Here is a 14663-nt window from a genome sequence, read left to right as displayed (position 1 = left end):
TTTTTGGTGTAAGGGCGGTCATATTTGATGATTTATCTAGTGCGTAAAAATTTATAACCCCATTATGCCAGGATGCTTTCTACGAAATTGGTCAAATTCTGTTGAGTGGCTTTTGAAAAGTATTTTAAAGGTTTTGTATTTATAGTAATGGCATCAGTATATGAATGCGGACTGGTTTCATATGCATAAATCTGAGAACCGTTTTCTCAAGTTAACTTCTGTCAAATTTGAACAATTCTTAGATTTTTGAGAAGTCGTTTCAATGTGTTACATTTTAGTAGCGGCAGTTATACATGACGGCAGATCAGCATCGTTATTATAGACTTCAAATCCTTCAAACTAAAATGTTTCTTGGAAAATGTCAAATTTTGTCTATGAGACGCTTCTAAGGTGTTTCTATTTTTGGTAACGGCGGCCATATTTTTACGCTTGATTGACATTAGCTTAGCTGCATTGATGCGAAAGCCTTTAAAACCTTTATGCCGGGTTTGCTCTCAGCAAAATTTAGTTAAAACTGGACAAGTATATTGTGAAATGAAGTTTTAAAAGTGTTCAATGGCGAATGTTAGACGACGAAGTAGGTGGTACAAAAGATAAACTGGCTTTAAAGCCGTGGGAATAAAAAATTTAAAAACACAAGATTTTCATCGGTAAATCCGAAGAGAGAAGGTGGGGGATCCTAACGTCTCAATAGACGGATCAATATTCATTAAGTCTTTAAATGCTTGTCTTGTAACAATTATGGAAGTAAATAAAAATAGGTACACCACAAATAAAAGTAAATTCACATTAAATATCAAAGAAAAGAAAATCTGTAATTTGTAAGTTGATTTGACCTATGTCAAGGCTATTTCAATACTTACACCTCCTATATTTATTACGGATTTCATTTCCAGATTCGCTATGCAGTATTTCTAATTACATCTACTTCGTAACAACATAAGCATGAACATATTGGACAAGTGGAGAGCGAAATTATATGAACTGTGAAGCAATGTGTAGATGAAAAAGCAGGCAGGAAGAATACAGAAAAATAAATTATGATGAGAACTGAGTGACAAAAAAGTCAGGATTACTGTTCTTTGTTTACGGAAAAATACAAAATGCCGGCTTACCTATGACGGACAAAAGAAATGCAGCTTTGGTTTTGTCTATGCCATGCAACTCTGCTTTGTCCACTAAGTATACATATGGCACGTAGAAACCCAACATGGCGAAGATGTTCCCAAAGCAGAGAAGCATGAAACCGATGTTGGTCAGCAGAGACACGTCCAACATTTCTTGAAGAATGTCTTTGATGGGTTTGGGAAGGCATGGGCAGTATCTCCAAAGCTTACATTCAGGTTCCTCCCCTAACGCGCCAGGAATCGTTGTTATGCTTGCTATGTAACTGGTCATATCAGTTTGTGACTTATACTCAGGAATATTAATCACACTACCGCTGTAAAAGATGTCTTTCCTGTACAGTGGTCGGGAGTAGTCTCCTTTCTCGATGCTTCTTATGGACCCTAAAATGTTCTTGCTTCCACCTGAAGAACGCGCAAGCCTTGCGTGTGGGGCAGACTTAGGACTGCCGACTTCAATCCGTATAAGGGGCTGAACCTCGTGTACGTGGACACCTGGTGGGAGGGACCCATTTATCCTGTTTGGGCTATTAGCGCTATCAGCAGACGATCTCTTTCTTAAAGGATTCTCTACCTCCTCAGATGGACTCTGAGGCTGGAAGGAGGAATTCGAGGGAGAAGAACACAACGACTCAACGTCATTCTGATCACCTGACACCTTCAACAAAGATGCTGACTTAGATTCCTCTGGAATCTTTGGCGTTGCTACTGGGGTTTCTGGATTACTTCGTTTATCTCCCCTTTCGGAGAAGGATAGTTTCTGCAATCTGCTTCTTTTGCTTTGCACACTGTCTTGACGCAGTATACCACTTTTATCAGTTTTATCTTTTTCAAAGTATGCACTAGGAAGCGATAGTACTTCTGATTCGGTGTCTTCGAGAAGTTTCTCTCGTTTTAATTTCGCTTCTTTGACCTTTTCAAGAATTTCGGTAGTATCGGTGGGTCCAATACCCGAAGATTCGGACATAGAATAGTGCTTTCTATTTCCCTTTGCCTGTTCCTTAACTCTGTCCAGGATGTTTTTTGTTCTTGAAGACTCCACTTCAACATCCTTCGTCTTTTTCTTTTTAGATGGTTCCAGTGGTCTCATAAGCATTCCACAAACACATCCGTTGAAGATGATGCCAGCCATAATTAGAAGGGCGTTTTTCCAGTCAAACCAATCCAAAAGAGCTTTAGTAAAGGGAGAAAATATAAACGTTCCTACTCCTGAACCGCACACGGCAATGCCTGTGGCAATAGCACGTTTACTTTCGAAGTAGTGCCCAACGCTGACTATTGCGGGCAGGTAAATCATCCCGAATCCTATGCCTGCAAGAAAATTGTATTAGTGTTGCTGTGTGGGTGAACACAATAAAACAACACTGACTAATAATAAGGATTATTAAAAGTTATAAAGAATTTACATTTCTTGGGGTAGATTTCAGAGCTCTGTTTAAACGTATTTTTAGGATACTTTTAAAAAAATCTACGGTTGAATTCTGTGTCATAACTTAAATTTACAATAAAAACACGATTCTTTTTTTACTATTGCAAGATACTCTAATAATGTTTGTTCACTAATTTTTATTTGTATTCGTCCTTCATAAAAAATATTCTCTTCTGCATATGTTTATAACACCAAATAAAGTTTTTCATATAAATGCGAGTGAAACAAATTTACAATTTCATGAAATCCATATAATCTGTGTAAATGTTCTGCTGTTAATAATTTTACGTAATTCCAAATGACTAAATATGTATACAATACCCCGTTTCCCAACTTCAAAGATATTGGCAGACGGCATACTATAATAAAGCTTTCACTCATCCAATCTAAGGCTCGAACTGTAGAACACATTGCAACACAAATGATGCAGCGGGTACCAAGCTGGTACAATAACCCCTCAACTGGGGTTCTTTTTCCATAACTAAGAACGGAGGAGATTAGAGTAATTTAAGCCCCCATTTGGTAGAAAACATTGCACATCTAAGTTTATGTTAATCTTGATAGATATACAGATGGACAGTTAGAGTAGAGATAAGCAGTTATATAGATTAGCAAAACTTTAATAAGCACAGATTCAGAAATCCGTCAACCATGAAACTTACCACCCATGACTCCGTATGTAAGAATAAGGATATCAATGTTGGGAGAGAACCGTGCCAAGACAAAGGCCACGGCACCAATTATGCTTCCAGCGATTGTCACCGGCCTGCAGCCGAACTTGTTCGTTAAACCACTCACGATAGGTCCTGAAATACCAAAACAAGGAATTAGGCTTGAAGATGGTTTTCACTAGTCAACAAAAAAAAAAAAAGCAATATCGATTGCCAGTATTAGCTTGAGGAAATGTTTCGTATAACTTTTAGAAAAGAAAAAAAGTAACTACATTGTAAAGTCCTAATTTGCGGGTTGTGTTGAAAAGTAGACATACCGGCACAGAGATAAACTCCACACAAAAGTGATCCCACCAAGGAGACTTTACTTCTGGACTCGTCGAAATAAACTACAAACTCCGACAGAAATATCCCAAATGAGTATCCAATACCGTCGACAATGAGGTTGCACATAAGGGAGACAGCAACAATCACCCATCCATATCCCCCGTCTGGAGGAATAGGCAACAAGTCAGTAATGCTTTCCTCGTCATTTCTAGAGTCTTCAGATTCGCGCCTCTTCGTCGGCTCCTGGTTCTTGGACATGTTATCTCCTGCAACGTCAAGCAAAGAACAAAACTTAAAAGACTAGGTGAATAGGTTCAACGTAGAACTAAGGTCTACACTGGCACAGTACAGTCACACACAACCTTGTCAAACGACGACGCACTTCCGGACAATGTTCCAAGAATGGACACACTTGCACACTTTTCCTTAGATGGGCCTAGTGTCCAGCGTTACACCATCACCGGCCTTTGATCCTCGTAAGCAAATGTGTTACCCAAATGGAAACATGCTCACTGTGGGGGCCGTCTTTCCTGAAAAAGAACACAATAATTACCTTAAATGTTCAAATCACTACAAGAAGACGCAAACAATATCCATGCGCATGTAAATCTACTGTATAACGAATTAGCCCAAAGCACGATGCAGATACATTATTATCATTGACAAACAGCTCTTTTGTGTAACGATAAAAAACCTCTTCAACTGTTGAATGAAATAACAGTCAAATGAATATTTTCAAAAACTGCATTACACACGACTAAATTTGTAACATTTTTTCAAGGAAAGCACTCTTTCCTTATCCTGCATGGTCACAGCTGAAAGTATCGGTTGACATGAATATGGTGTCTCAGCTGATATTCAAGTTCTCAAATCTCTGATTCGGTGAAAATGAAGGAGGTACTAGTATTTCTCACAACCTGACACTAAGTCATGATGCCGAGTTAAGACTTAGAGAATACATTCTGAAGTAATGGATTCGTTTAAACATGGTAGTACTATACAATTTCATATATTAAATTCCATTGTTACTGAGGGGTCGTGGGTACGTGGGAAAGCCTGCCAGTAGCTTCTCGTGGGTCGGTGGTTCTTCCCTGGGTTTTTCAGGGTTCTTCCTCCACCATTAATACTGGCCGCCATGTATAGCCTATCGTGTGCTGAAAAATGGCGTTAAACACTACAACAACAACAACAACTACTGAGGGGTCTATATGTATGCAATTTGATTGGTCAATATTATCTCTGACATACATTTCAGCCAATCCGATTATTGGATTTTAGGGTTAATTTTGAATCCAAACTCGAGTTCTGTTGCTGAAGTCCAAGCCAGTGAGGCTACTAGTGGGAATATAACATACACTCTCCATGGACTAAGTTTAGGAGTAACATCTGCAAGATAACTAATTTGATTCTTTCAACTTTTGTAAACTAAGTCTAATTAACTGTAAGAGAATATAGCCGTAGATGTAACACCATAACTATTTACCCATCTATATCCACCCACCAAATCCTGCTATGGTACCGAATGATATTTACGTAACCATGACATTGTGTAACACGTACTACAAATACGTTATGTAAACTCGTAACTCATTCCAGCGGTTTCGAAGTCTTAAAATCATTAAATTATGATAGCGTTCAAAACAACAAGTGTGACATATACACCATGATTTCTGAAACGTGTAAACACCCATAACATTTTGCTGCTTATGCAGACGAGAAGAAATATACAAACTATCTCTTATAATTAATATCGATAAAACTGCTTGTATATACCGTTGAAATCTTACTATGGTAGCATTGTGAACCCATTCAATCCACAAAAATACTCCGTGGTCTGTAGAAGTACAGAATATATTCCATGTACGAGTTAATCGGACGAAGAAGTGAGTTCAGACTTGTCTGTTCTACATCTAAAACATACTAGAGAGTATCTGGTTGCTTAAGGGAAGCGTTCCATTCGGAAGTAAAAATAAAAGGTGGAAAATGATGTAAGGGGCAAATAAGAGGAAGACCGGATAAAGGACAGGTGATGAAGGTCTCAGATCACTACAATCCGAGTTTCCTCTGACCTTTCCCACTCCATTTTTTTATAATTGGACATTTTATTGGGGGTGGGGTCGGGTGGGGTGGGGTGAGATCAGAGTCCATTGCCTATCGAAAAGTTGGATGTCGCTGTCACCATGCAGTGGCGGCATAGGGTAGATGCTTACCAGAGGGCTTAGAAAACTCGATAGACAACTGACGCTGACCTGACACCCAATACATATTCAAATGTTAAAAATAGAGTTGATAGGGTCAGAGGAAACTCGGATTAAGACCACTAATTCTTGAGACGCCTAGGTGGCTTGTTGTTTAGCATGCAGGACCGAAATGGTGCGGGTTTGAATCCCGGAACAGGATCAGTCCAAATCGGTTACCGTGGTGTGCTCTTGGGCAAGGCATTTTACTAGTCTTCTCAGCACTAAATAACCTGCAAAATGTTCATGCGCCGTAAAACTTAAACAAAATAATATAACTAATTATTTATTCCGCACACATCAATATTAACCCTTTAAAAAATAAACAACTATTGTGTACATTAGTTGTTCCAGTACGTGATATGCACTTCACGAATGAAATTAACGCAAATATTTAGAACAATATGCACAAAACAGGGTAACAGCAAACAGTACTTTAACCGTAAGTCTCGCAATAATGTGGCCCAGGATAAAATCCGCCTGCCGAAAAAAATAATCGAAATCGAATTAGTGGATAAACAAAATCTATGTAGACGTTGCAAACATGCCCAAAAAAGTCTCTAAAATTACAAAACAAATTCCAGTCCAATATCATAGCCAATCTAGGTCTTTTCATAGCTGATCATAATGTATTAAATAAGGTATTCTATGTCTCTAACGCCATCACATCCAACACGCCCATATCATAGCCACTGAATGGCCCGATCTTGAAGTATTACGCTTTCAGATATCTACACCAACATCATATCAAACAACCCCATATAACAGACAATGGCCCGATCGAGCATTATTACTCTATCCAATGTCTACACCACCATGATCACATCCAACAGGCCCATATCATTGCCAATGACCCGATCTTGCAGTATTACGCTATCCGATGTCAACGTTACCATCACAGCACAGCAAGCCCATATCACAGCCAATGGCCCGATCTTGAAGTATTAAGTATGAAGTGCAATGTCTCAACCACAACCACTTTGATGCTCGTACCCTGCTTGGTTAATAAATCTTGCATTAATATAAAATATATTCCGCTTGTCTGTACAAAATTTCTTTATGATCACTACAAGATTTAAATAATCCGTACCAGTCACAACCGTTTTCTTTGTGATGGCACTTGTACCATCATTCTCATGTATGATATTATTTTTTTCTTACTGTTGGTGAAGCAGTGCAACTTGCTTGAGACGGTTATTTCTACGGGATACGAGAATCGTGTTATTTCTACAGGATACAAGATTCGTGATATTTCTAAGGGATACGTAAATCATGTTACTTCTATAGAGTACACGAATCATTTCGAATTAAATTAACATTGCATAAAAACCAATGACATCTGCTGTTATAAAACAAAGCACAAAGTCTATATAAACAATAAATTCGCACTTCTGGCTTAGAAAACAAAATCGTACATTTTTTCCATGCCTGGTACTAAATGATCATTAAAGACAAGAAATCACAATTTCTATTCATTCGTTATACACAAATTCTACTCATTCGTTATATACAATTTTGTGGAATTAAAACTTTTAGCTATGACAAAGATGGCTTGTTCAAGACCCCCCCCCCAATAGATTTTCAAGCCATATTTATCAAAGTTCTGACGAGAAAACCTAAATCTACCCAGAAATGAACGTCTATGTATGCATGTTTTTCTTGCCTAGTAAAAAAGATGAAATCAAAATTCTCTAAATGATACGGGAATTGGCAATCAAAAATCTAAAGCCTGTTGTATAATGATGTTCTTGTAAAACATTTATTTAAAATGTTCAATAAAATAACGTCCTAACAAGGTGGTGGCTTACAACAGTATCGGTACCTCACGTTGACATATCTAGCCAAGGTTCCGATATGTCAACCTTATCTAAACCTTGGCGTATCGAGTAGGTATTTCAGTGCTTCGGGTCTGTGAATTTCATTGGACGCGGCGGCAAGCTAGCGCATCCAATCAAAATTATGCTGTTCAAATCTGAACACTGTTCCTACATGATTGAGACAAGGGGTCCACACAGCTTGAATGTACTGATAAATATAAGCAGTTTTCCATTGCCGGTACGTGTTGGTACAAATACCTTTCACTCAAATACACCTGTAATGGCTTCCCTCTTGTACGTAGTCATACTTTCGATGTTAAATTTACAAAGTACCCTTTTTAAGTAGGCAACACCATTTTCGGTCATGTACAATGCACCGCTGTAACTCGCGAAATTACGTAGATGGCATTACATACTAAGGGAGGTAACTCGTGAAATCCAATAGCTGTCGCAAGGACTAAGCACTCAAATATCTTTTCGATCAGCCAAGACAAGGTTATCATATCGGATTCTTAGCTAGCGACGATGGCGCCGACCTGCCTGATCTCGTGGTAGGATTCGCAACTCCTTTCGGTCGCGAGTTAGCGATTTATTTCTTGCGACAAAGGACCATAAACGTTTGCACATATCCGAAAAGAGGGTTCAAAGTATTTCTTCTGCAAATGTTTGCTGATAGCGAGACGTGCATCACTGTTATTTCTAAAGAATCAATTATTAACTACAAAAATTATATGTCCATTGTCTGCAAAATGGGGAGCCTTTTTCCACAAGAATTAAAGAACTCAAGCAGCACGTACAAATGCGATGTTAAAGTCCGGCTGAAGTCACACAATCGGAATGGCAAAACCCGATAAAAACCGGCAAGAACATGCAACAATAAAGTGTTAATATACTATTTGCGGTGTGTAGACGTTTGCCAAAGCATGAGCATGGTTCCGTGTCCGTCCCGTGTAATACAACGAACCGTGCTTTATTTCGATTCTGATACAATCGGGTTCCATGTAATGAAAGCCGATATCAAATGTCTTCTGCATTTTAAAACTTGAACTTCCGTTGCTGGAATAGAGATGATGTCAACACTTAGATATCACTTGAAACAAGCTGGATAACACACTGTCTCAGGTAGGACATATAATTATCAAGAAAATAAGCTTTCTTGAGTAGCATTTGTATTTATCAAGATAATAACATGTCTAAAGTAACATTTGTAATTAACAAAATAATAAAACATCTCACGTAAGCTATGCAATTATCAAGACAATAAACCGTCTTATATAGGATATATAATCAAGAAAACACTGCCTCAGCATTTATAATGAACATGATAACACGATATGTAATAATCAAGGTAAAAATCCGTCTCAGGCAGCATTTATAATTATCAACATCATACACCATTATAAACAGAATATGTAATTATCACGGTAACTTAGTGTTTCATGTCGGATAAGTAATACTTAAGATAATAAGCCGTGTAAGGTAGGAAATGCGATTATCAAGATAATAAACCCTCTCAGATAGGACATAACCGTATCTGATAGGTTAGTAATTATCAAAACAATACGCCCTTCAATGTAGGATATGTAATCATCAAGCAGTCTCGGGTGGCATTTGTAATTATCAAGATAATAAGCCCTCTCAGATAGGACATAACCGTATCAGGTAGGTTATGTAATTATCAAAAGAATACGCCTTTTAATGTAGTATATGTAATTATCAAGCAGTCTCTGGTGGCATTTGTAATTATCAAGATAATAAGCCCTCTCAGATAGGACATAACCGTATCAGGTAGGTTATGTAATTATCAAAACAATACGCCTTTTAATGTAGTATATGTAATTATCAAGCAGTCTCTGGTGGCATTTGTAATTATCAAAGTAATAAATTATCTCGAGAGGCATTATAATTATCAAGATAATAAACCGTTTCAGGTAGGAAATGTAAATATCACGATAAAAGTTTTTTTCAGGTAGGGTGTAGAATTAGTAAGCCGTCTCAGGTGGCATTTGTAATATCGAGATCACAAACAATCTTAAATAATTACAGGTTGGAAAAGTAATTATCAAGATATCTCGGGTAGAATATGTAATTATTAAAATAATGCACAGTCTCGGGTAGGACATGCGATTTCCACATACACATAAAAAGATGAGTCCATCGGATAATGTTTCTGGAGAAAAAAGAACAAACGAACTTTTTATGTTCCTATTATGAATACAATTTTGTGAAACTGCATGAGGAATAAAATGCTTCTTGTGAAATGCGTCTTAACTTCTATGACAATTTTCCTGCCAAGGCTATGTTCAGCATAAATTGGTCAAGTTTAAAGTTTAGAAGTCATGGTTCAGTTCCCTATAATATATTGTGCCCATGACAAATGCGCTTAAACCTTGCTTATATAGATTAACCAATACACTGAGCCAATACATATATCATCGACGATTAACTAGAATTACTGTAATTATAGAACAAAGTTACGATTACGGATCAAAGTGATCTGTGTCTGTTGATCTTTTCTCTTTGTTGTTGTTTTGATTTTTAAGAACACTTTTTAGCTATATCAAGCTTGTGAAATAGAAGCTAAATGACTTTCCCAAAGAAACACCAAGGACGCTGGCACCGGGCTGGCCTGCTTGAATATCGAACCCGCAACCTCTGGATTATGAGTCTAACACCTTAACAACTGAACTACGGAAGTTTCATGAACTGTCTAGCCCTTTACAACGATGGCATACAGGATCCTGGGTGATTTAAAAAATGGTAATTATTACGTAAACTTGCAGATCTTCTCCTCGTCGTTTTTCCCCCATATACTACTGATTATGGTGATGACAATAAGTACGTAATGTATAAATCTCATGATTCACGTGATAATGGGGGAAACAATGATGATTATGACGATAACCCCAACAAAGTTGATTATGATGGCGCGGGTGACGATGATACTGATGGTTTTGGTGAATGTTAGGAGAAGGAGTGTAGACTATAATCATGTTTCAAAAGAACAGTCAAATCTGCTTCACACCATTGTTTTAACAGACGTCGTGATTGTGTACGCAAATTCCCACGATGCAACGAGCGCGTAACTCGCGCCGCCATTTTGAGTCCATAACAAACCTTTATCAACACGAGTCATCGTGTATATTCAAAACAAATCCAATAATCTAATTTAATTGTCGATGAGGATATTTACCTAATCAGTTGATACATAGAGTATTCTTGAAATTATGTGCCCCCTTTAGCAAAAACAAATAAAAAATAAAACTAAGTTCCATGGTTATATTGAAAGATAGAAAAGGGAAGTTGAACGGTAATCGAGCATAATACAATCATATAGAAATATTTCTTTTTTTGACAATCAGGCAATCTTGTCTTTTTTATACAAAAATATTTTGCATGATGTCCCTAAGCTTGTCACCTTGAGAGAGTTATTTCAGGACAATGATCTCCGGGATACAATAACAGTTACGGAAATAAAATTTCACAGTATTTGTATTATGCCATAACTTTTATGTACAAATACTTTTCTCGTAAAAGCATGTGCTTGTGCAAAAGAGAGCTGAAAAACCGAGTTTAATAAGTACGGTCAAATACTGCATTTGTGGTGGACATGATGGACGAAGGATGATATTGAATGTAAGCAATAACCGTTCAATGAAGTTTCATCTTCAATGTATTAAAACGAAACATTTGCCTAATGGAGCATGACTTTGTACCGAATGTCAAAACCGATTATTCTTGAAATGCTTTTAGAAATATGAAATTATATATTAACGATTAGTTGTTTAACTGAAACTATAACCAAATGATTGATTTCAGCCCATGCAAATTGAAAATCATTACATGTATCTAGTTGTTTGTGTATCCATTTGTTTATGCGTCGTTTTACGGATTCGGCCAATGTGGGTGGGTGAGAAAGCTTACCAGTGGCTTCTCGTGGGTAGGTGGTTCTTTCCGGGGTTTTCCCGGGTTCTTCCTCCACCATTTATACTGGCCGCCATGTATAACCTAGACTGTGCTGAACAATGGCGTTAAACCTAACAATATTTCGTTATTCTATCACATAACATACCGTACCTGCTTTTTTATTTTTCTATCACTTACAATAATTTACATGCTGTTTCATTATTATCACACATACAATAATGTATATTTTTTTCCAAGAATCATAAAAAACTATTTGCTTCACTCACCACAGTAACAAGCTTGTGCTCTCGTGTGATCGTATGATTCACTTACCTCCAAATCATTTCATGAAGTCATGTGATCGTTTGATTGACTCGTCTCTAAACAATTACAGAAGTCACCAACAAAGGCTTGAACTTTATGCCGCATACTGCAGCCCCCACCCCAACAACCTATGCATCTTATGAAACGTTGATCCCAAAAACGTAACACCTCCCTCTAACCCAACCCACTTCCTCTGCACACCAAGCCATCATATTTTGCACACCTAACGCATCCACCCCCAAACCCCTCCCATTTCCTCTGCACACCTTCAAACTGAAACTTCACTCCATGATATTCAACACTTAATACTAACACAAAGCAATGAACGACGTCCATTTATAGAATTTAAACTTTTTACATTCAGTTGGCAAACGTTTATTGTAGGTAACATTTCCTTCCTTGTAAGAAAACCAAATACTTTTACTTGGTATCCGCGTAGGGCTTTTCGCATGGAGGGAGGAGTCAACAATGAGGCACATTTGATTATAAAATTTCAGGAAAGGGAAAAATGTACTATTTTGATGTTATTACCCAATCCTTCTGACAGAATCACCTATACGTTGTTTAGTAACATTTACATTCGAGTACTTCATATATCCTATTGTTATCATTATTATTATTATTATAATTATTATTATTATTATTATTATTATTATTATTATCATCATCATCATCACCATCTTGTCGTTGTCGTTGAAGCATGGAAGCAAAATAGATTAAAACGATTAAATGAAATTAAATTAGATTAAATGTGTCCGGATTAATGAGTTTTGGGATAATTTAATCACGTACACTTTTATTTTACAATGTCATCATATCATATACATGTACGTGCATTTGATAGCTGTATATGTTTATTCGATAAAGGTTGAAATAAATTAATGAATATATCTACCAACTTGTGTCACTTGCACTTTAATATTACAACATTAATCGAAGTAACAATAATTACTGGAAAATCATTTTAATGCTGACCGGTCTCTCTACTTATCTACGTTAGCTTGATGGAGTCGCCACACTATACGTAAAGAGTACAATGAGCACAAACTGATATCTTGCAGTTAAATGCATTATGGTAAACTAATACAATGCAGTCATTTTTATAAGTCATATTTTACAGCTGCTAATGCTTGACGTCTTTCTTTATTCTGATATGATTCCCAAAGCTTAAATCAAGCAACTTTATTTGTACAGCCATCATCAACAAACTGTCACTGTTACATACAACTGGTAAACAACAAAGAGACTTAACGACATAAATAATTTATTAAACATATGTTCGGTCAAAGGTGTGAATGATTTGATCATAGTGCATTGTTTATACAACCGCTGTTTACAATACCGTCACGCTACATCTAGTTTTTCAACTCACATGATTACGTAATCAATGTATAACTTTAACGTGCCATCACAATTCTGCCAATCAGAGATTGATTAACTGAAACACCTGGAAATTTGTGTAGGTGAATATGAGTTATCCGACTGACTGTATTTTCATATAAGATTCTTACATTTTTTCTTATTTAATTTTTCACAGATTGTTTCCGGAGGATCAATGCAAGTTTTCTTGTAAATTTACACTTTGGTTCCGGATTTGGATTCCCAGATATGGAACGCGGACTTCTGGATTAACGAGGCCAATAAACGTTTAGGAATTTCGTTCCCGTCGAAATATGTCCAGATAGCTAGGTTTCCGGATAATCGGAGTCCGGATTAATGGTGCTCCTCTGTATCATTGAGGATTTCTGCCAACAGGTTGAGAAGAATACAAATAGCATCTTCACACAATCGAATATGTTTGTTTTCAACTCAATGTTACTTACACCGCCCCCGGTGGCCGAGTGGTTAGAGCATCCGTCTCGGATGCGGTAGTTCGCGAGTGTGAACACCGGCCGGGTCATACCAGAGACTTATATAAATGGTACGGTACTAGCAGCTGCCTCCCTTGACGCTCAGCATTAAGAGGTTAGTGCTAGGACTCGTCGGACCGTTGTCAGGATGTGACTGAGAGGGACATGATGCTACATGTCTGCGACATAAAATTTTCTGAGATAGACATCACTATAAACTGTCACACTGCATACATTGTTGCGATATGACTGATTGTTTTATAAAGCTACGTTAAAAATCCAATCTCTCTCTCTCTCTCTCTCTCTCTCTCTCTCTCACACACACACACACACACACACACACACACACACACACACAGAGGGTTACTTACGAAAACCATATCAATGTTTCCCCCATCCAACCAATTTTATTTTGGATGTATGTTCGCTGTCAGTAGTTTCAAAAGTAGCAACTCATTGAACTAGCATTTTAATTATTACCAAACCAACCCACCCACCCCACCTTTAAATTAAAAATGAACGTGCCCGCATGGAATTTACCATATTAGGCATGATATAGCCGCAATTGGCCTTTGCGGTGTACAATGCGATCATTTAGTTATTAACAGAGCAATAAATTATTGTTGCTGTTGTTGTGGGGTTTAACGCCATTTTTCAGCACACGACAGGTTATGTATGGCGGCCAGTATTAATGGTGGAGGAAGAACCCAGAAAACCCTCGGGAAGAACCACCGACCCACGAGAAGCTACTGGCAAGTTTTCTCACATACCCACATTGGCCGAATCCTAGACTCGAACCCACGCAGACAGAGGTGAGATGGCAGTGATCCGTAACGGACAGAGCTTTAGACCACTCGCCCACTCGGGGCCCCCAAGCAATAAATTAAAGTCAAGTTATCAAGCAGTTTGCGTTTCTGCTTACATTTTCCAACGCTACTGTCAGACATGGCCATGATCGCGCCTCCTTATTTTATTCAA

At 37.6% G+C, this 14663-nt stretch overlaps 1 protein-coding gene across 3 annotated transcripts in view; it reads right to left on the bottom strand.

Annotated features, from left to right (window-relative positions):
* LOC149793318 (monocarboxylate transporter 14-like) overlaps window positions 1-14663 on the bottom strand; it is a 72714-nt gene that overhangs the window by 16003 nt on the left and 42048 nt on the right. For all 3 annotated transcript variants that reach the window (XM_089967289.1, XM_089967287.1, XM_089967288.1), the window contains exons 2-4: window positions 3542-4081; window positions 3216-3359; window positions 1116-2435 (exon numbers count right to left, since the gene is read on the bottom strand). In XM_089967289.1, the coding sequence (XP_089823415.1) occupies window positions 1116-2435; window positions 3216-3359; window positions 3542-3809 (1732 nt within the window). In that variant the 5' untranslated portion in view covers window positions 3810-4081. The remainder of the gene's footprint in view (window positions 1-1115; window positions 2436-3215; window positions 3360-3541; window positions 4082-14663) is intronic.

The sequence above is a fragment of the Sinohyriopsis cumingii genome, chromosome 8 (assembly GCF_028554795.1).
Source record: "Sinohyriopsis cumingii isolate HCF-2022 chromosome 8, ASM2855479v2, whole genome shotgun sequence".
NCBI classification, from domain to species: domain Eukaryota; kingdom Metazoa; phylum Mollusca; class Bivalvia; order Unionida; family Unionidae; genus Sinohyriopsis; species Sinohyriopsis cumingii.
The sequence above is the reverse complement of the archived record's forward strand: the minus strand, read 5'-3'. Positions and strand labels throughout refer to the sequence as shown.